This window comes from Equus przewalskii, chromosome 4 (genome assembly GCF_037783145.1).
Source record: "Equus przewalskii isolate Varuska chromosome 4, EquPr2, whole genome shotgun sequence".
In the NCBI taxonomy this organism is placed as follows: Eukaryota; Metazoa; Chordata; class Mammalia; order Perissodactyla; family Equidae; genus Equus; species Equus przewalskii.
The window spans coordinates 80,543,872-80,568,134 of NC_091834.1; the positions used below are offsets into that span (position 1 = coordinate 80,543,872).

Sequence of the window (24,263 nt, forward strand, 5' to 3'; positions counted from 1 at the left end):
CACATTTCTCATAAGTGAAGATCAACTTACTTTGATTTTCTGCTTAATATATTTCAATGCTTTCACTGTACTTGAATTAATACAACAAACAGAAAAGAATAATATAATCTCCCAGTCTTTGTATACTTTCTTTGTTGTTGACCTAAGGCTTTTTTTTAACAAGTGTTTTTTAATCAAACTCTATATAGAAAACTTTTAAAGCTTCAATCTATAATTAGCAGTGAGAAGACGGAAAGCAACTAGTCTGAATCACGGTATCCAACACATTTCTGAGGAAGGAGGGCAGGCAGTTTCTTCAAAAGAAGTTTCCTAATATAAATTATTTGAAGTCTCACTACTTACATTTCTTCTTATCTCCTGAAATGCTTGATGTCATGTTCTAACAAAACAACCAATTAGTGCCACCTAGTTTTAGTGAACAATACAGAGTTCTCGCAAACAAACATAAGTTCTAGACAGTATGAACTATACCTTCAGCCTGTGAAAGCGAACAATATCTCCATTTTTATAAATCATTGGAAGGTCATCACAATTTCCACTAAAGAAGAGGCAGGTTAACTTTACGTTTGTCTGGTCCACAATTGTTACAACCGAGCAGTAATCTGGAAAACACAAAAATATTTTCCCTGACTTTTAGTATTTCAAAGCATATAACAAATAAGAATATGCTGAGTTCAGAACACCAAACAAATTTTATTCCCCTCTCTAATTAAGTTTCCTAAGAATAGGAATCAAAACAGAGAGACGCTTTCTTGGCTCTCAAAATACACTGCCAAATTATTTTGCAAAACTGTTTCAAAAAATGAATTTTAGAAATCTTAGTAAAACAAAACAAAAAAATCCTACTTAACATAAATTGTGTGGAGGGGTAATACCTTTTTCATTACTTCAAAGTTTAGAAATCATGAGGCAGATAAACATATTCAAAAAATACATAATTTATAAAATAAACAAATTTAGAGTGAAAACAAAAGACTAGAAGATATTTGCAGCAAGGAAGAGTCATATACTGCATAAAGATTCCATGAAAATTGGTTATAAAATCTAGGACTTCACAAAAAAATGTGTAATTCAAATGAACACACAATTCATAGAAAACTATATAATAATAAATTCAAAGGGGAAAATGATGATTTGCTAGTTACCTATACTAGGTTACACATTAGAACAAGAGGTCTTTTATACAATTTAAACCGGCAAAAAAAATTGATAGCTTACCACAAAAATGATAACTTCAAACACTGACGGTTGTAAAAATGGTAATAGATGCTGCCTTTTAATATGCATGTTTCAGAAAATTGCATACTGAGGAAATGTGTTGACTTCCTCTCCTTCCCAGTACTCTAGTGATGAGAGTATAAAGATAGAAAAGAATAGGGGCCAACCCTGTGGCCAGGTGGTTAAGTTTGCACTCTCCACTTCAGCAGTCCAGGGTTTTGCTGGTTCAGATCCTGGGCAGGGACATAGCACTGCTCATCAAGCCATGCTGGGGTGGTGTCCCACACAGCACAACCAGAAGGACCTACAACTAGAATATACAACCATGTACTGGGAACCTTTGGGGAGAAAAAGAAGAAGAAGAAGAAAAAGGAAGATTGGCAACAGACGTTAGCTCAGGGTCAATCTTTAAAAGAAAAGAATAAACCCAGAACAGTGAAGGAAGAGGAGTAAAGGAGAGGGGGAGAAAATATCAACATACTTCAGGAAATGGGAAAGTAGATGGTTAGGTGATAAAATGAATAGAGGAGGCTACAATCCAGAAGGTACTCTAATGTGGCTACCACAAAGACAGGAGCCATTGGGATTAAGGATGGGGGGGAAAAATATAGCCAAAATCAGGGCTAATGAAAAGCTCAGACATAGAACAACTGTTTCAATGACCACCCATCCTAACCCCACTCCCCATTAAAATGACTTTAGGTAAGCAGGCTTGGTATCTTAGTATTTAACCCCACCACTTCCTGGAACACAGGCTGTTTTCCAAGGAAGTTTCACTGATAAAATTGGAAGTGGTAACACTTCTAATGTAGGTGTCAGCACCCAGAATAACTCCCTCCACATTATCACATTAGGGGGCCTACAGCCTCAGGAGGCTCTCTTCCCACCCACCCTGGACTGATGCTTTCAGTCCACATGCCCTGTGCAAGTACTACTTGTCTCTATCAGATTTCCCATTCAAGGAGGAGATCAAGTGAAAAAACAAACTACTTTTATACAAAGCAAAAGAACAAATGTCTACAACCTAAAATAAACCATGCCTACATTTGTAAATGTAAAGACAGCAAACACTTAGTAAATACAGAACGAAAATGGAAAGAAGGAAGGAAGGAAGGACATTGGGAGGGGGAGGGGAGAGATAGGTGGACTGGAAGAGAGAATAGTGGAGGGGAAGGGGGAAAGAACAGGAGGGGAAAGTGGGGAGAGAAGAAGGGAGAGGTAAGGAGCGAGGGAGGAAAAGAGAAACCTGTTACCGTGAAGGGGGGAAGGAATTCAGAAAACATAAAAAAACTTTAAAAACAAAACCTTAATAAGCCTTTCTAAAAAGAGTAAAGAGATTACATCCTCATCTCTTGACGTACTAGGCAGGATCCATTGGACCCAATTTTAGTTTTTCAGTTTCCTTTTTCAGTAGTTCTAACTACCTGTAAGAAGTGTTATTTCATGACATTTTTTCTTTCTTAAGAGTCTTCCAAAGATTAAAGATAAGTTTTACTTATTTTTTAATAGAATAAAACACATTCTTGCTTGCAATTATCACACGGCTCTATTGCACCCTTTTATAAATCTAAGATACATTATGGGATCTTACTCATCTTTTTTCCTTTATCTTGAAATAGTCTGCCATTTCATTATCCTAGTAATTATTTCATCATTATTCCTATCTATAGTTTAAAAAGACTAAATTTTAAAAATGGGAAATGAGGGAATTGTCTAGAAGAATGATGCAAGAATGAAATGAATCATCCCCATTGCACTGCAATGCTCAAAGTGTTACAACACCTTTCAAGAAGATAAAAAAGAAGTTTGGAAACACTATCTTTGTAGTTTCTTCTTTACTTAAACACAATTAAGAATTTAGAACTCAAAAATTTTTCCAATAGTCAAAGAGAATAATATTGACAGGGAAGTCCTTTAATTGTTGGTAGATGAATCAGAAGCTGAATGCAAAAACAGATAGCAGCACGTTAGTGATAATGATGTATGTACTCTGAATAAAGACAAACACTCTGAAGGTTTTAAGTTTCGTAAAATTTCATGACAGACAAAACACAATGGCAAAGATCACTAGTCTAACAAAATCCAATTCAAGCACACATTATCAATCTTGGTTTTTGTACATTTTGGATTCTTGACAGATTCTGCAAAATCACATATCAGATTCATGTGTAACAGAATACACAAACTCACATGTCATGTTTGTACCAGAGAACTATTTACTACTTATATTTATAATGTTATTTTAAGTCGCAGGAATTCTACATTAGTCCTCTGACTTTAAATGCTTTATAACAAGCCACTTTCGTAAATTAGGGATATAACATAACAACAAAACTGCAAATTTAACAGGCATAAATAATAGTAAATAGTTGAATGTAAAGGTTAGCCAAGATGAACTGACAGAGCCCAGTCCTTGTAGCACATATGCAAAATTAAAGAATGTGATAACTGAAAAAAGGGTAGTGGGATTTTGGTTTAAAATAATCAGATTTAATCTAAACTTCAAAACATTGAAAATTGTCTTATTGTTTGTTTTTTCCTAAGAAAATGTCAGCCTTCCATAAGACGACTTGATGTACTGCAAAGGATTCCAGGTGACACTGAGAAACACTGGGTAGGCCCAGTGTCTAGAGGGTCTTCATAGGGCCACCACTAGCTTTGGCATGCCTTTGTGCAAATTACAAAGACTCTCCTTTCTCAAATGGAAATACTATACAACCTGAACAGCTTTACAAAGGAACTTTACTGAGCCCAAGAGAGTAGCAGCCTCAGCTGCTCACACAGACACACACATCTACATTCTGGCCTTTTCACACAAACTCTCTGAAACAGGGACACATGTGTCACCTGCAATGCATACTCCTTCTCCAGACCCTTCCTTCTCCCCATTCCCCTAGACACATCTTTGTCAGGTTCAGCGTTAGGGTGGGAATGGACTGCCGAGAGAGGGAGGGAGGGAGGGAGACAGAGAGAGAGAGAGACAGAGAGAAGCAACCTCAGGGTCTGCCCAAAGAGCAGCACAACAGATGTGTGTTCCAGAGTCAGTTTGGGCCTATTCAGAATTCCGAGTGGGTAAATGGAATGGCTCTACGCACTGGGACACGTTTATGTAGAAGAGGGCGCTTCCCAGCTGCATCAGGAATTGGCCTGAAATCTACACATGCATTTTTTCCTATAAGTGACTCTATGTGAATGAAAATGGCATCTCCTTGATGGAGTACACTTGTGTACTGCTTATCTGGATCATCATATGTGAAGTCCCTGTTCCTTACCTCCTTTCTCTTGGCTTACACTTTCTCTTTTGGAAGTACCACCTGCGACTTTTAGCAAGTATAAACCAAAGGAATCCACTATGTGTTCAAATCCTTTCATAAAGTATGATTTTATTAATAAGAAAGAAAAAAGAAGAGAAAATCTTTCTGTAGAGCAAAAGCTTCCTTGAAAGCAAAAAAAAAATCTATACTGCATATATACATAGAGTGATAAATGAGAATTTGTACAAATATAAGATTTAATTCAGTAAGACTCTTTAACAGCAGTGAGTGTAGAGTGGATGTTATACAACAGCAGAATCACCATAGATGCTAACCGTAGGGGAATGACCATACTTGCATAGTTTGAATAAACCCCTCTAGAATTTAAATCTCCCTGGGGATTCCCTCCACCACTCTAGAGCGCTGAATACTTCTGTTCTGCTTAGTGAACCCTACTTAGTCTTTCCTTCACTATTTTCCAATACAACAGTTTTTTAAAAATTTAGTACACAAATTAATCTAAAATTTACTGAGTGTCTACTTAGTGCTAGGTGTAACTGCTATTCAGCGAGAATAAATAAATAAGGCATGGCACCTTTTCCTAGAAAATTTATACTCTCCTTATATTGACTTATATCCTTAAAAACTAATGCTATAATCTTAGCTTGTGTTTTATTTTATATGCCAACGTTTGCTAATGTACAGAATTTATACTTCCTGTATACATAATAATTCATCACAATAAAGGGAGAATTAATGATTCACAAGACATTTTCTAGAATAACTGGAAACTGACATTTAAGCTTGGCACTGGATAAACAAACAGCCTTAGGATGGTACTGGATCCTTGGTGAGCATTACATTAAGCATTCTTGTTTTAGAAAAATGGTAAAAAACAAAAGTTTTTGTGGATTTCATACACAACCTTGTGGTTCAAAACACAAGAGACCTTAAGTTAAATTTCTAACTGTGACAGGTTTAACTAGAGTTTGAAATTATGTCTAACGTTAAGTGATATTGAATTTTGGTAAAAAATATTTACAGTCCTAAATATAGTTTGTATTTATCAAATAAAAATTAATAACATGCAAAATAAATACTATTCCAATTTAATTTTTAGAAATGGAATAAAGCACTTTACTTCTCAGAAAGGAAACAAAATAAAAATACAGTACTTATGTTAAGCAAGGTATGTTATCCTCAGGCCTCTAACTGGAGGAAAATTATATATTATTTAGTGGTTAGCAATTACTGAGGGTTTACTATACACCAGGTAGTGTGCCAAGAAATTTGTATACACTATCTCCTTGAATTCTTACAGAGTTGTATGTAGTGGAAATTACTGCCTCCAGCTTACAAACAAAAGAATTTAGTTCCTTAAAAAGGCTAGGCAGGTACCTAAGTGCAAACATCTTGTAAGTTAGAAGTGGGATACAAACTCTGCATGTCTGATTCCTATGTTTCTATGTTTAACCAGAACACTGTACTGTCTTCATGTTGCATGTTTTTTAAACATAAAGAATAATCCCCAAGAAAGTAAAATATGATGCTTAAAACTATGATGTAGGCTTTTTTGAGAGTTTTTCTAACCAGGTAAAGTTACACTGTATCCAGATTTTATTATTTACTATTTTACTATTTTATCCATTTGTCTTAACCATACTAAAGTAAAGTTCATTACCAAAGAGTTAAAATATCATTATAATGAAACCTCACCTATAAAGTTATTTCACAGAAACAGACCCCAAGGACATCATCATAGAAAGATTCTATAAAAATTCATTCTTGGGTCAGCCTGGTAGTGTAGTGGTTACGTTCACATGCTCCACTTCGGTGGCCTGGGGTCCACAGGTTCGGATCCCAGGTGTGGACCAACCCATTGCTCCTCATGCTATGTTGTGGCAGTGTCCCACATACAAAGTAGAGGAAGAGTGGCACAGATGTTAGTTCAGAAACAATTTTCTTCAAGCAAAAAGAGGAAGATTGGCAACATACGTTAGCTCAGGGCCAATCTTCCTCAACCCCTACTCCCACAAAAGAATTCATTCTTATGACACTTATATGTACTTTTACATTCTTTGTAATACTTAAGATTTATTTTTTGACTCAGAAACTGAATGAATAAAAGAAAAGGAGACTTTTCCCTCCTTTTTTAAGGAGAGTGCCTCCTGAGGTATCTGAAAAAGAACGAAATCCTAGTGGAAAGACTAAGGCAATAAAAGAAGATGTATGTTTAAGTGTGAGACTACCTAAGGAGGAGTTAACTGAATTGTGGGTGTTAAGAGGAAAAAGTAGAAAGCACAATATTATAAATCAAAGATCCACAAACTATGGCCCACAGGCCAAATCCGGCCCACTGCCTGTTTATTATCTTTCCAAAGCACTCAACCTAAGTTTTCATAAAATCAGTGTTTTCACATTCACATTCATCAGTTTATACAAGATTTAATTAAATTACCTAATTAGAATAAGTAAAAGGAGTATAAACAGATTTGGGAATAAAACTGTAAGAACACAATTCTTCTAAGAATACAATTCCACTAGTGGGAACAGAAATGAGCAGGGGCATTAGGTAGCCATTCCTAAGCGTGAGAGTTCAGGATGACATAAGCACTGGTTACAGGGTTTTGCAGATGGACTGGAGAACGTTTATTTGTTGTCAAATCAGGTAAGAAGAGGTTGGTTAAGAGAGTTTCTAATTTTAATAATAGCTTAGCTGTGGGAAGGTGCCTGATGTATAAATTACATATCTTTATTGTATTACAATTGATCTATGTGTAACATAGCAAATATTTTTCAGGACAGTGACTACATATAGACAATTTCTGAAGAATGCCAGAGGGGAAGCAGACACTTTTTAATCAGAAAACACAGACAGCTAGGCTTCGAGACTTAGTATTTAGTCTTCTCAGTGCACAGCATCTATAACACACAGTAGCTGATCAATCAGCCTTACAAAATTAATGCAGGTTATTACTACAGCAAATATATGGTACTTGCAAAAATTCTCCCTCTCTGAAGGCTATGGCAGACACTGAGAATCATTTAGCCTCTTTGTGCCTCAATTTCCTTATCTGAAAAATGGGGATAATAACAGCGTTCACTTCATATGATGGTAGAATTAAATAAGTAAGTATATGTAAAGTGTTTAGAATAGCACCTAACACGTGGTGAAGTAAGGGCTATCTAAGAGCTGGCCAGTGGTGGCAGCAGCAGCAGCAGCATTTCTTTACTGCTAATCATAACACACTTTTCTAAGGAACTTAGATATTATCTTAGAATCTGTCTTGACAAAGTATCTGAAGATACTTTGCCAAGATATAGTGCCAAACCAAAGTCGGCATATGAAATGAAAGTATAGATTTAAGGATCTGGAAGTTTCAGTTTGAATTTCCACTGGAATCTGGATTAGTTGCTTTTAGATATGGTACTATCAACCTTCCACAGAGAAGCATCTGGTCCTCAAAAGAAATTTCACCTGGGAACACAAAGAGTATCTGAAAAGATACAGGGCAGAAAATAGCATGAACCGCTTATCTTATTCATAAAATTAAAATGTTAAGGATAATACAGTCAGCCCCCTGTATCTGCAGGTGCCGCATCCGTGGATTCAACCAGCCACGGATCAAAAGGCCTACGATTGTTGCCTCTGTACTGAACATGTACAGACTATTTTTTGTCATTATTCCCTAAACAATACAGTATAACAACTATTTACATAGCATTCACATGGTATTAGGTATTATAAGTAATCTAGAGATGATTTAAAGTACACGGGAGGATACGCATAGGTTATAGGCAAATACCACACCATTTTACATACGGGATTTGAGCATCCACAGATTTTAGTATCTGTGGAGAGGCAGGGGGTATCCTGGAACCCATCCTGCAGATACCAAAGGACGACTATATAGAACAATTTTAATGGAGCAAAAGGATAATCAAGGGCCAAGAAGATCTAATACCTCAATTAAAAATTAGGATAAAGAAATTCACCAGACAATACACTATCCCAGCTTGAAGAAATGTTCAACTTCCTGCAGGGTAATAGTTCTCAAAGTTTGGTCTGCAAACCACCAGGGGGGCTCCAAGACATTTTCATGGATTTCAGAAAGTCAAAAGTATTTTCACAATAATACTACAATATTATTTGCCTTTTTAACTGTGTTGACCTTTGGACTAACGATGCAGAAGCAATGGTGAGTAAAACTGCTAGAGTCTTGGCCAGAATCAAGGCCGTGGCACCAAACTGTAGAAGTGGTCACTGTATTCTTCACCACCACACAGTAACATTAAACAGACAAAAACCACAACAGTTTTACTAAAGAACAAGAATGTACTTGATGAAGAATTAAAACTTTATTGTATTTTGACCCTTGAGGACACATCTTTTTAATATTCTATGTGATAAAATGGGACGTAAACACAAAATATTTCTACTGCTTACCAAAGTACGATGGTTGTTTTGAGGAAAAGCACTGTGGGACTGAGTTGTGAGTTGAACTAGCCACTTTTTTCTTGTTGGAACAGCATTTTTATGTAAAAGCATGACTGACAAATTATAGTTATTCAGAATTTGGTATTTGTCAGAGGTTTTCACAAAAATGAATGAAATGAATCTGTCAGTTCAATGAAAACAACTGGCAGCATCTTCTGCCAATAATAAAACCAAAAGTTTTTAGGCAAAAATTAGAATAATGGAAAAGTTCCATCTGCCACCATGATACTGATCGTTTCTCAATATTCAAAGGTTTTCCTGATAAACTTGAGGGGTGACAGAAATAACTTTGAATCTGGGGTGTTGGTATGTTTTGGTACCGTATGATATTGTACAATGAAATGTGTTAACTTTTAGAAGATCTGCATATCTTGGGAAATGTTTTTTTTCCAAACGATCATTAAATTACAAAGCATGGATAACTTAAAGATCTATTCAAAGTGTAAAACATATTAACGGATTTTTAACTCAATAGAGTATGAAAATTCACTGCTATGGTTTCAGATTGCTCATGCAACCAACCTTTAAGAAGCTACCATTTGCTGATTTTTGGGTAGTATCAGAGAATATCCAAAACTGTCTGAAAAGGCTATAAAAATACTCTTCCCTTTTCCAACTACGTAGCTGGGTGAAGTCAAAATTTTTTACATATCTCAACTGAAATAACATGTGATAACAGACTGAATGATAAAAAGAGAATCCTGCAATTTTCTATTATTTTTTTAAAGATAAAGATATCTTAAAACGTGAAACAAAACCACACTCCATATTTTTGGAAAATATACTTTTCATTAAAAATGTTACTTATGTTAATATGTAATAGATTTCTAGTTTCAGTGAATTATTAATGTTGTTTAATTATTAAATATGTTAGTTTTTCACTTTTAATTCCTAATATGTTTAAACATCTCTAACTATGACCTATATAAATAAAAGCTCCTTAGGGTTCTCATAATTTTCAAGAATATAAAAAACTTGAGAAGCACTGATTTAGAGCATCAACAATATATTTCCTAAAAGTGAAAATTTCTAATACAGATCACTACAGAGACAAGGTCCTTTGCAATTCTACCACAATCAAATTATAAATAAAAACTGGCCCTTTGGCAGCTCTTACTGCCCATGGGTCCTGTCCCCATGCTACTCCATGCTATTCTCTGAATAAAGGAGCACTAAAACAAACAAACAAACAAACAAAAACCACTGGCCCTTCTCCCTTCCCAGTTCACAATAAACAAATGAGGATAAAAAAATAAATACAGATAACAAATTACTTGAAAACGAAGCTCTACCAACCTCAACCTAGGTCAACAACGCCTAAACTTGATTCCAGGGGACAACAGTTTCAGCAATTAAGAGTCAGAGTACATTCAAAAGGGCTCCATGTTCAAGCACTTTCAAGTAGAAATATGTTAAAAACAAAGTTAAACAGGTTCCTTTCATAAAACTTTTCAGAGGTGATAATGTGCAAATACGCATCATGAATCTCAAGAGACAGAATGCAGAATTTCCCACTTTTTCATAGAATCTTTCACAGGACTGGTGTTTCACCCACTGAAAACGCTTTGCTAAAAGCTTATGCAGATCAAAAGAAGGATTATTGAGAAAATTGGTTACCTTAAAGCCTCACTTGATGAAGAGGAAGAGAGCTACTCCATACTAGACTTTACTGTTGTCTTGGGACATTCTCTCCAGCAGTTCTTGCCCTCCCATCACCTACCCTGTCTCTGGGCAATGTACTGTTCCAGACTTTTGTCTCTTTTTTTAGCCTTTTTATCTCCCTCTTTGTTGTCAGTTACAAGAGTACAAAAAAAATCAAAAGAGGGGCCAGCCCAGTAGCACAGCGGTTAAATTCGCACGTTCCACTTCAGTGGCCTGGGGTTCACCAGTTCAGATCCTGGGTGCGGACCTATGCATTGCTTTCAAGCTATGCTGTGGCAGGCGTCCCACATAGAAAGTAAAGGAAGATGGGCACAGATGTTAGCTAAGGGCCAGTATTCCTCAGCAAAAAGAGGAGGATTGGAAGCAGATGTTAGCTCAGGACTAATCTCCCTCAAAAAAAGAAAGAAAAAAAAATCAAAAGATTAAATTCCACTTTGATGCTTCGTGATGTCAAACCAATTGCTATCTTGACTTCTCCCATGCCTCCTGCAGGGGATTAGAAGAGGGATGGCATACTTACTTGTCCAGAAAATGAGTATGGGGCAACTGCCATCTTGACGAATGTTTCCCAATTTACATAAACTATAAAACCAAGTGACCTAAATAAACTTGGAAGCAACTGGGTGAGATAAAACCTGTATAAAATATGTAGCCTTATAACCTCTCCTTAATAATTTAAGTAACTGGCAACCTTTATAACAAAACCCCAAAGGCAATCAGTAAAGTCTAACAGTTTCCATCTTCTTTACACTGAAGTTTATAGACCTATATTTACTATTTTCTAAACAAATGAGTATTTTTAAGCAATGAAATAATAAAGCTTTTTATTTCTTTTAAAAGGGTCCAAAAGTATTATGGCATTTGGTTTTATATTATTATGGTTAGACAAAAGCAGATATTCATAAACTTGCAATACATATGATGGATTTAAGTAGCCAACATGAACAAAATGCCCATGCATGTCATTGTATGTAATATTTTTCTCATAAAAACAACCATAAATAAATACCAAACTCTAGTCATTGACAGTTATTGATATACATGCTGAAATATTTATGGATGATATGTACTGATATCTTCAACTTACTCTGAAGTGGATCAAAAAACATCAATTAATGGACCCATAAAGATGGTTGGTATATGATGGGTGTTCACCATATAATTCCTTCCAATTTTCTGTATATTTAAATATTTTTACAATAAAATGCCGAGAAAAACAAGTGGGGTTTTATATATTTTAAATTATTTTCTTCATAATTTTCATTAGCTATTTGACCGGAACACCTTTACAGAACCTTTTAATCTGTTAAATTCTCAAAAACTTCTGAATTAATCATAAAAGAACTTAAAAAGTGTTAACAAACCTATCTTAAAAGAACGAAGAAAGAAAGAAAATAGTTTGACAGCATTAGGAAGGATATTACGAAGGCTAATAAATCAATAAACCATGGTTTTGATCTCTGTTCTTTTCTCAATGTGGAGTGTTCTCCAGTTATAACCCTACGTGAATCTCATTTTCAGTTACAGAAGGTAACTGTGGGTGATGATACTGGTCTTTCCAAAGTATCATGCACACTGGAAAACTGAGTTATCCAAGCCTGATGAGTCTGCTAAAAAGTGATAGATAGCGTTGAGGTAGCGGTAGAGACTGGGGGAGTACACATTCTGTTTATTATTAATGATCGGAATTATTTCTAATGTTGACTGACGTTCATTTGGATTTCCCAGTTCTTATTCCTTTGTTGCTAGATGCTCCCAATAATCTTTTGCGTAAGCCTAATTTATATGTACATATAAATGACAATAAAACTTTAAATATTTAACTTAAAATATGAATTTTCTTATGACGTTTCTGCAAAGCACAGAAGATGTATTTAGTTTATCATTCTACTCTAAAAATCAAACTCACTGTTTTTCAACAAGTAATAATATCCAAGCATATACACAATCCTATGAAGTTCTTCCACATTTTCCAAACAAGGCAAAACATTTCAAATTTCTAAAACTAAAGATTTAAAGCATAAACAATGATAAAAAATATTCCAATGTATAAATTAATTTTAAATGGTTTTTCTATTCCAAACCTCTACTTTGCTTTTATCCTTTTCCTTTTTTAAACAAAAAATAATTGTTTGTGTTTTTATTCAGGGAAGGGGAGACAGGGGAGCTAGGGTTACCATGTACCATGTAAAGTGAAAAGTTTTTGAAGAAAGTTGAAAGACAATCTACTTTTAAGTCATTTGTTTAAAAGCTATACATTTCAGGGGCCGGACCCATGGTGCAGCGGTTAAGTTTGCATGTTCCACTTTGGTGGCCCAGGTTTGGCCGGTTTGAATTCCAGGTGTGGACCTAGGCACTGCTTCTCAAGCTAGGCTGTGGCAGGCATCCCACATACAAAGCAGAGGAAGATGGGCATGGATGTTAGCTCAGGGCCAGTCTTCCTCAGCAAAAAAGAGGAGGATTAGAGGTGGATGTTAGCTCAGGGCTAATTTTCCTCAAAAAAAAAAAAGAAAGCTATACATTTCAGTATAAATTCTATTGTTTTAAGACAACTTTGTCCTCAAATAACTCATACTATAAATTCAAATGGTAACATTAATATATCCATACTCATTGTAATTCTGTGTTAGGTAAGATTTCCAGTGAGCACATCAAAAATACTCACAACAAAGCTTAGGACTCCACATCAATGAATTTAACTGCTTTGCCTTATTCAGGTAATTACAGCAATGTATACTATAAACATCTGGTGTGCTCACTAAGGGAAAGGGCACATACATTGCACTCAAAAAGAAATACTGCACACTGAAAAGATAAACAGAAACATTATAAAATTCCCCTGTACATTATTCTGCAGATTTGCTTCTCTATTTCTACAGATCTAATTTTGGACTACTGTTATAATCTGGAATTATTTTTCCTACCTTCAGATTTTCTTTTCCTCATACTAAATTAAGAAATAACAATTAGAACAGCATTCTTGAAACATTTTCATCACATCACTGCTCTTACCAAAGAACTTCTAGTGCTACCACATTATCTATGACTATTTCTGAGTTGCAAAAAAAAAAAAAAAAAGCTAAACATGTAAATATATGCACATACACAGATGTGTATATAGTTCATTATAGAACTATCAAAGAACTACTTTCTTAACATCAAGGATTACAAAAATAGAATTTAAAAATATCTCATTTGAAGCTTACTTCTTAGTATATTAAATATAACTTTATTTTCTTTGCAGGCATAAGCACATACACGATTCTATTCAATTACTGGGCTGCAGGCCCAAATAGACTTCCAAGACAATATTTTCCAAAATATCATCTACTACTACAAAGAATGGCGTAACTACACATGACGAGATTCTTAGAATCTAAGGTTATCTATAAAATGAGGAATTTCCAAATACCATTTTTATATACATATTTTTCTATTTAAATATGTATATATTTATAACAGAAGGAAATGAAAATTCAAATTCAAGAGAAAAGGGGAATTAAAAAAAAATTTGTCCAATAATTTATTTTCCAGAACAATAAAGACAAGTAGCACTCTAAATAAAATACTAAATAGTTTTCAGGTTCTTTCAATTAGCATTAGATTCATAACATGATTGGAAACCAAGCCACCCATTTTAACAAATGTGAACAAGGCAAACTGCTAAAATAAGTTTTATCGAACTGCTCCGAGAAAGTGAAGCATTCTAATAAACAAATAAATAATCCTTCAATAATGACAACAATAAATAGCAAAAATATTTATTTTCCCCATGCCTCACTTTTTACTCATTCTCAAATGAAGGAAAACTAAACCTGTGAAATTACAATCTACAACTTCATATTTCAATAATAAAGTTACAAAGCTAAAAGGTAATTTAAGTGTATTTTCTTGATAGCTAACATCAGCAGGGAAGGCAGGTAGGGAGAGTAGAAAGATCCTTAACAAATCAGTATTCTTTCTTACTTTACCTAGTACATAATCTCTAAAAATACATAAACTCTTAATAAAGTATTGACTTTAACTACTTTAATGATTCAGTAAGACCTCATATTTAAACTGATGACGAAGTATTTAACTACTTTAACACTTAGGTAATATTTCACCTAACTTGATATAAATCTGAAAAAGATAACAAATGATAAATTAAGCCCTATATTCTGCAACCTTGAGCAAGTCACCTAATTTCCTCAGTATGATTAAGTGTAAATTGCCTTGGAGTTTTATTATAAGGGAAAGCTGGTAAGCAAGGTCTTTAATCAAAGAAGCATGCATGCATAAATTATACAATCCACAAAAAAATTCCTCCATGAAAGTTGCTTCACTTTTTTATCTACTAAAGCGCTGTTGTTTTTAAAACAGTATTTCAGCAAGTTTTCCTGTATATAACAATTTATTGTTGAAACACTTAAGTAAAAGCTATGAAGGCAAATCACTTAATCAAGGAAATATTATATGCTGCAATCTTATTTGTTGTATCAGGAAACTTACTATACAACACGCATACAAGACTACTCCCTTTATTATGCTGGCGTGAGGTTCCATCATTTCCCCTCATATTTTTATTATGTTGCAAAACATTATAGAAGGCAGGAGAGAGACAAAAGAATAAGCAGAATAATAGAGATGTAACAATATCCTTAGTATAAGATATAAAAGACCATGACATTCAAAGCAACTCAACAATTATTTCTAGTAAGAAAAACTGTTTAAGAGACAAAAACACTCAAAAAGGACCGACAATTCCACTTCCAGATATATACCCAAGAGATATGAAAACATATGTCCCCACAAAATCATATACAAGAATGTACATAGCAGCATTACTTGTAATAGCAAAAGATGGAAACAACCCAAATGTCCATCAAGAGATGAATGGATAAATAAAAGGTGGTCTATCCATACAATGGAATATTATTCAGCAATAAAAAAAATGAAGCATTGATACATGCCACAACAAGGATGAACCTTGAAAAGATTATGGTAAGTGAAAGGAGCAAGTCACAAAGGAGCAGGTATAGGATTCCATTGACATGAATAGTCCAGAATAAGCAATCCACAGATATAAAGTAGATTAGTGGTTGTCTAGGGCTGAGCGGAATAGGGGGAGTTTGAAGGCTTGACAGCTGAGAGGTGCAGGGTTTCTTCTGGAAGAGAAGAAGATGTTCTATAATTGACTGTGGCGGTAGATGCACAACCCCATGAATATACTAAAAGCAACTAAATTGTACACTTTAAATGGGTAAATTATAGTGAATTACATCTCAATAAAGCTGTAAAAAAATGACTACCACTATCTGGTTAAACAGCTGCTTTAAGGCACTAAATGTAAGTATTACAGTTTAAGTGCCATGTGATTTCTACACATTAATTATTTATCTTCCCTCTTTATACATTTCTTTCAGTTTTTATGTACCCACTAAAACTATTCTAACCTATTCATAATCACAACCAAAAACTCCTCAAGTGTGAAAGAGGAAGTCACTAGTACAACTACTAATTAGATTAGTAACCTAAGAATACTTCCCAACTAAGCCATCTGACCCCTGTTTTGCTGAGTCTAAGACTCATAAAATTGGGTTACTAGTAGGAGTCAAGTTTCATACCGATGAGCCACAGGAATGCCCATGGAGAAGTGGCATTCCTGAACAGTGTGTGATACCGTGGGCCAGTAACTAGCACAACGTGTAATTTGTTTAAAAGCCTTTGGAATAGGGGAAAACATAACCTGTGCTACTTCTCACCCAAGTTTGCACATCTATAAAATAGAGAAGGCACTACATCACACTTACGGTACACTGTAAAGGAAAAATGACAATCATATATAAAAGACAAAACAGAATTTAGTAAATAATTACTGCAATATTATTATTTAGAGAGGCACACCCCTGAAGAATACAGGCAACACAAATTTCACAGAACAAAACAGTAAATCTCTGTGCTTCACAAACAACTTCAGTGTACTATATTGTAACGTTTTAAAACTCTTCATACTTAACTTTATATTTTAAAAATTATCTCTAGCTGGAGACGAGTGAAACAGTTCCTCAGTGGAGACAAAGTCTTCTTTCTGATTTTAGAGCCTTTTATGGTTTAAATGCAGCAACAGATTAAATCACACAGATCAAATCTATTGTGGAAAAAGGACAATTAATAACATATTCATAGGACCAGGAATGCAAGCTCCACTGGCCTCAGTGCCAAGCAATGAAGAAATGTCTTCTAGGCAACAGCCCAAAAACTGGGGCACCAGACAGGTGTAAAAGTTCCTTTCTGGACGGTACTGATGTTCTGGAGAATGGCAAAGGGAGACTGTAATGAGACTATAATAATTGGTGTCACCCAGAAAGGATACCCCTTCACTGCCTTACTCTGGTGGCCAGTGGGGCTTGCATTCCTGAGTGCCACAGGCCCATGGCAATTGGAGAGATGATTCTTGGCAGGCCACCACCCCCAGGGCACTGCATAGACAGGGGACTGAGGCACACTCTCCAGTCTTTCTGTAAAGGAGGGCTTTTTGCTTGCCCTGAAGCTTTGGCATGAGGGGCAGGCCTCAGGTTTGGCACACATTTTGTGGCCTATGGAGCTACTCTCAAGGGATGGAGGCTGTGGACACCATCTTGGTGCTCCTCCTCCACCTTGCTCCAGCTCACTAATATCACCAGAAAAGAGCTTATACACTTATCTGGAGCACTGATTTCTGTAGCTGCCACTCAAGGGACACCTCCAGACTGCCTGGCTCTGGCAGACAGTGGGGCTCATACTTGTAGTCTCACAGGACTGCATATATTTGCATACTTTTAAAAGCTGATGCCTGAGGGTCTGGTTTCTAAACACCCTGAATCTAGGTGCTGATGAGATCCTCCCCTTTGGGACATGACAGATCTTGGCACATCCTCAACTACTGGGAGCCATTATAAATAAAATTTGCTGCTTGGACATAACAAAGTTTCGAGAGACAGCCAAGAACCAGGGCAAGGCTGATCAACAAGGTTCATCTCTCCTACACAAGGCCACTCCTTCACGACTGGGAGAGGCAGTTGTTTCATCTATTGTATAGAAACCAACACAGAGAGTCAAGCAAAATAAATAAACAAAGGAATATATTCCAAATGAAAGAATGACATAAAACCTTAATGAGACAGAGGTAAGTGATTTATCTGATAAAGAGTTCAAAGTAATGGTCATAAAGATGCTCACCAAACTGGGGAAAAGAATGGATGAACACAGTAAGAATTTCAATAAAGAGGTGGCAGATATAAGAACGTACCAAATAGAAGTAACAGAACTGAAGAATACAATAACTGAACCAAAAAATACACTAGAGGGATTCAACAACAGACTAGATGAAACAGAAGAAAGGATCAGTCAACTTGAAGACAAGGAGCAGAACTCACCCAATCAGAGGAGCAAAGAGAAAAAAGAATGAAAAAAAGCGAAGACAGTTTAAGGGACAACATCAAACAGACTAACATTCACATCATAGGGCTCCCAGAAAGAGAAGAGAGCGAGAAAGGGGCAGAAATCTTATTTGGAAAAATAATGGCTGAAAACTTCCCTACCCCTGGGGAAGGAAAGAGACATCCAGGAAGCTCAGAGAGTTCTAAATAAAAGGAAACCAAACAGACCCATACCAAGACACATTATAATTAAAATACCAAAATTTAAAGACAAGGAGAGAATTAAAAACGGCAACAATAAAACAACTTGTTACATGCAAAAGAACCCTCACAAGACTATCACCAAATTTTTCAGCAGAAACCGCAGGCCAGAAGGGGTCAGCATGATATATTCAAAGTACTGAAGGAAAACAACTCCCAAACAAGAATGCTTTACCCTGTAAAGTTATCATTCAGAATTGAAGGAGAGATCAAGAGTTTTCTAGAAAAGCAAAAGCTAAAGAGTTCATCACTACTAAACCAGCCTTACAAGAAATGTTAAAGGGACTTTAAACTGAAAAGAAAGGGTACTAATTACTAACAAGAGCACATATGAAAGAATAAATCTCACTAGAAAAGTAAAGATATAGTAAAGGTAGAGAATTGACCACTTATAAAGCTAGTACGAAGGTTAAAAGACAAAAGTAGTAAAAATAACTATGATTACAACAATTACTTAAGGAATACACAAGATAAAAAGATGTAAACTGTGATATCAAAAACATAAAGCTGATGAGGGAGAGTAATAATATTGAGCTTTACAATGGGATCAAACTTAAGTTATCAACTTAAAATAGACTGTTACAGATATAAGTGGTTATAGTTAATCCTCATGGTAACTACAAAGCAAAAACTTATAGTAGATCCACAAAAGAGAAAGAGAAAAAAATATAAGCATACTACTAAAGAAACTCATCGAAGCACAATGGAAGAGAGCAAGAGAAGAAGAGACAGGAACTACAAAAACAGCCGGAAAACAATTAATGAAATGGCAATAAGCACATACCTAGCAATAATTATTTTAAACATAAATGGACCAAATTCTCCAATCAAAAGATAGAGTGGCTTAATGGATAAAAAAATAAGACTTACCTATATGCTACCTACAAGAGACTCACTTTAGACGTAAGGATACACACAGAATGAAAGTGAAGGGATGGAAAAAGATATTCCATGCAAATAGCACCCGAAAGAAAGCTGGAGTAAGCTATACTTATGTCAGAAAAAAAACAGATTTTAAAACAAAGACTGGAACAAGAGACAAAGAAGAGCATTGATAATGATCAAGGGGTCAATCCAACAAGAAGATACAACATTTGTAAATATGAATGCACTCAACATAGGAGCACCTAAATATATAAAGCAAATATTAACAGACCTAAAGGAAAAAATAGACAGCAATACAATAATAGGAAACATTAATACCCTACTTACATCAATCAATAGATCATCCAGACTGAAAATCAATAAGGAAACATTGGCCTTAAATGGCATATTAGACTAGACGGATTTAACAGGTATTTACAGAACATTCCATACAAAAGCAATAGAATACACATTCTTCTCAAGTGCACATGGAACATTTTCCAAGATAGATCATATTTTAGGCCATAAAATAAGTCTTAATAAATAAAGAGGATTGAAATCATATCAAGCATCTTTTCCAACCACAATGGTATGAAACTAGAAATTAATTACATGAAGAACAGTGGAAAATTCACAAATAATGTGGAGATTAAACAACATGCTACTGAACAACCAATGGGTCAAAGAAGAAATCAAAAGAGAAATCCAAACTTACCTTGAGAGAGCCAGCTCTAATGGCCTAGTGGTTAAAGTTCGGCACTCACTGCTTTGGCAGCCCGGGTTTGCTTCCTGGTTGTGGAACCACACCACCAGTCTATCAGTTGCCATGCTGTGGTAGTGGTTCCCACAGAAGAACTAACATGACTACAACATAGGATACACAACTATGCACATGGGCTTTAGGAAGGGGAAAAATACCTTGAGACAAATGGAAATGTAACATACAAAATTTATGGGATGCAGCAAAAGCAGTCCTAAGACGGAAGTTCATAGTGACAAATACCTACCTGAAGAAACAAGTAAAGTCTCAAATAAACAACCTAACTTTACACCTCAAGGAACTAGAAAAAGAACAAAAGAAACCCAAATACTAGAGAGAAGGAAATAACAAAGATTAGAGCAAAAACAAATGAAATAGAGACTAAAAAAAAGAAGAGAGAGAAAAGAGCAATGAAACTAAGAGCTGGTTCTTTGAAAAGATAAACAAAACTGACAAATCTTTAGCTAGACACTCACCAAGAAAAAAAGAGAGGGCTCAAAGAAAATAAATCAGAAATAAAAGAGATGTTATTGATACCACAGAAAAACAAAGGATCATAAGAGACTACTATGAACAATTATACACTAACAAATTGGACAACCTATAAGAAACAGATGAATTCCTAGCAACATACAAACTACTATGACTGAATCATGATAGAGGAGAAAATAGGAAAAGACTGATTACTAGAAAGGAAACTGAAATAGTAAGCAAAAACCTCCCAACAAATAAAAGTCCAGTACCAAATGACTCACTGGTGAATTCTACCAAACATTGAGAGAATAATTAATACCGATCCTTTTCAAACTCTTCCAAAAAACAAAAGAGGAAGCAACTCTTCCAAACTTATTTTATGAGGCTGGCATTAGTATGATACAAAAACCAGACAGGCATGCTACAAGATAAAAAAACGATAAGCCAATATCCCAGACGAACATAGACGCAAAAATCCTCAAGAAAATATTAGCAAACCGAATTCAACAATACATTAAAAGGATCATATACTATCATTACATGGGATTTATTCCAGGGATGCAAGGATAGTTCAACATTCATAAATCAGTCAGTGTGATACACAACAACAAAATGAAGGATAAAAGCCTATCATCATTCAATAGATGTAACAAAAGCATTTGGAAAAACTCAACATTCCCTTATAATAAAAACTCTTAACAAAGCAGGTATAGAGGGAATGTACCTCAACATAATAAACGCCATATATGACAAGACCACAGCTAATCCCATAGTCAATGGTAAAAAGCTGAAAGCTTTTCCTCTAAGATCAGAAACAAGACAAGGATGCCCACTCACCACTTTTATTCAACACAGTATTAGAAGTTCTAGCCATGGTAATTAGGCAAGAAAAAGAAATAAAAGGCATTCAAATAGGAAAGGAAGAAGTAAAACTGTCAGCATTTGTGGATGACATATTATATACAGAAAACCCTAAAGACTACATCCAAAAAACTGTTAGAACTAATAAATGAATTCAGTAAAGTTGCAGGACACAAAATGAAGATGCAAAAATCTGCAGTGTTTCTGTACACTAACAATGAATATCAGAAAGAGAAATTAAGAAAATTCCATTTACAACTGCATCAAAAACAGTAAACTAAATAGGAACAAATTTAACCAATGAGGTGAAAGACTCGCATATTGAAAACCACAAGACATTAATGAAAGAAACTGAAGAAGACATAAATAAATGGAAAGATATTGTGTGCTCATGGACTGGAAGAATTATGTTAAAATGTCCATACTTCCCAAATCTATAATTTGTAGATGAGCTGCATTGATCTATAGAAGCAATGGAATCCCTATCAAAATTCCAATTGCATTTTCCACAGAAATAGAATATACAATCCTGAAATTTGTATGGAACCATGAAAGACCCCGAATAGTGAAAGCAATCTTGAGAAAGAAGAACAAAGGTGAAGGCATCATGCTCCCTGATTTCAAACTATAATACAAAGCTAAAGTAATTAAAACAGTATGGTACTGGCATAAAAACAGATACATAGATCAATGGAACAAAAGGAGAGAGCCTGGAAATAAACCTATGCATATGTGGTCAATTAATTTACAACAAGGGAGACAAGAATATACAGCAGAAAAAGGACAGTCTCTCCAATAAATGGTATTGGGAAAACTGGACAGTCACATGCAAAAGAATGAAACTGGAGTACTGTCTTACATACACAATAATTAACTCAAATTGGATTAAAGACTTCAACATAAGACCTGAAACCATAAAACTCCTAAAAGAAAATATAGGCAGTAAGCTATTTGACATAGGTCTTGGCAATAGTTTTTGAATCTGACACCAAAAGCAAAAGTAACAAATGCAAAAATAAACAAGTGGGACTACATCAAACTAAAAAGTTTCACAGCAAAAGAAACCATCAACAAATAGAAAGGGCAACCTATTGAATGAGATAAAATATTTGCAAGTCATATACCTGATAAGGGGCTAATATACAAAATATATAAAGAAGCCATACAACTCAAGAGCAAAAAAACAAACAAGCCAATTAGAAAAAGCACAGAAAATCTGAAAAGGCATTTTTTCAAAGAAGAAATAAAGATGACCAACAGGTACATGAAAAGATACTATCATTAATCACCAGGGAAATGCAAATCAAAATCAAAATGAGGTATCACCTCACACCCATTAGAAAGGCTATTATCAAAAAGACTAGAAATGAAAAGTGTTGGTGAGGGGCTGGCCCAGCGGTGTAGTGCTTAAGTTCATGTGCCCTGTTTCAGTGGCCTGAGGTTTGCGGGTTCAGATCCTGGGCACGGAACTGCACACCACTCATCAAGCTATACTGTGGTGGCATCCCACATACGAAAAATAGAGGAAAATTGGCACAGATGTTAGCTCAGGGGCAATCTTCCTCACCAAAAATTTAAAAAGTGTCAGCAAGGATGTGGAAAAAAAGGAACTCTTGTTCACTGTTGGTGGGAATGTAAATTGGTAAAGCCATTATGGAAAACAGTATAGAGATTCATCAAATCAATAAAAATAGAACTACTATATGATCCAGCAATTCCACTTCTTGGTATCTATCTGAAGAAAATGAAAACATTAACTTGAAAAGATATATGCACCCTCATGTTCACTGCAGCATTATTTTCCATAGCCAATATATGGAAACAACCTAAGTGTCCACTGACGGGTGAACAGATAAAGAAATTGTGGTATACATATATAATGGAATATTATTCAGGCAGAAAAAAGAAGGAAATCTCATTTTGCAATAACATGGATGGACCTCGAGGGCAATATGCTAAGTGAAATACGTTGGAGAAAGAGAAATACTGTATGATCTCTCTTATATGGAATCTAAAATACATATATATTTCTATAAATATTTATATATGATTTGTGTATTTTATATATACGTAAATTTTTAAATTTCATTTATATATATGACATAAAAATTCAAGCTCATAGATACAGAGAACAGATCAGTGGTTGCCAGAGGTGGGGGAGAAGGGGCAAATGATGAACTGTTTGGGAGTTTTAATAAGTTAATTAAAATAAAATAAAATCCACCAAAGGAAAAAATAACATATTCAGCAGAACTTCAAAATCTTTTGATTGCATTAAATATAATTCTTAGCAGTTATATGCATTTAGGGCTTTCAAAAAATTATACAATAATTTCATAAACATGAATTAAGCTATATAATAGGCAAATCCAATCCATTGCTAACTTCCACTGATCCCACGTCCATATTTTATTTTACAATCACACATTTTCTTCCTTCTCAATGTCACAGCCCAAGTTTATGTCCCTTTCCTTTCACAATCACGTTACTGTAATAATTTCCTAACAATGTCTCTTTAGCTCCGCCACTATCCTCTCTACAGTACTATCAGACTACCACCATGTTGTTTTCCTCAGTCTTGTCCCTCTTCTGAAACAGCCCTAGGTATTTTATACTGCATACAGCAGAAAATCCTAAGTATTTAGCCAGGAATGTGACTGAACACAATTTGCCACTAATCTACCTCTCCAAATATATTCTCCACATTATTCTTCAAGCACTTTACATGTCAGACAAACTGAACTTCATTCTCTTTGTCTAAATCCTGGAGTGCCCCCACGTCTATGACTTTCTTCATATACTATGTTGTCTGAATTTCTTCAAGCCAAATTCTATTTCTATGACCTTTGCCACCCTGTGCAAGCTTTTCAAACTCTGTCTCAGGTTTTTCATCTGTAAAATGGGAATAACGACAAGAACCTAGCACACAAGAGTTTTGTGAGGATTAAATGAGATAATACATAAAAAAATACTCTTACGAGTTAGGTATGAGAACATGTACTCTTAAAAGC

The 24,263-nt window shown here is 35.1% G+C and overlaps 1 protein-coding gene across 28 annotated transcripts in view; it reads right to left on the minus strand.

The window, feature by feature from the left end:
* POT1 (protection of telomeres 1) overlaps positions 1 to 24,263 on the minus strand; it is a 92,740-nt gene that overhangs the window by 34,687 nt on the left and 33,790 nt on the right. For all 28 annotated transcript variants that reach the window (XM_070616508.1, XM_070616493.1, XM_070616492.1 and 25 more), the window contains one exon: positions 472 to 602. In XM_070616508.1, coding sequence (XP_070472609.1) covers positions 472 to 602 — 131 coding nt within the window. The remainder of the gene's footprint in view (positions 1 to 471; positions 603 to 24,263) is intronic.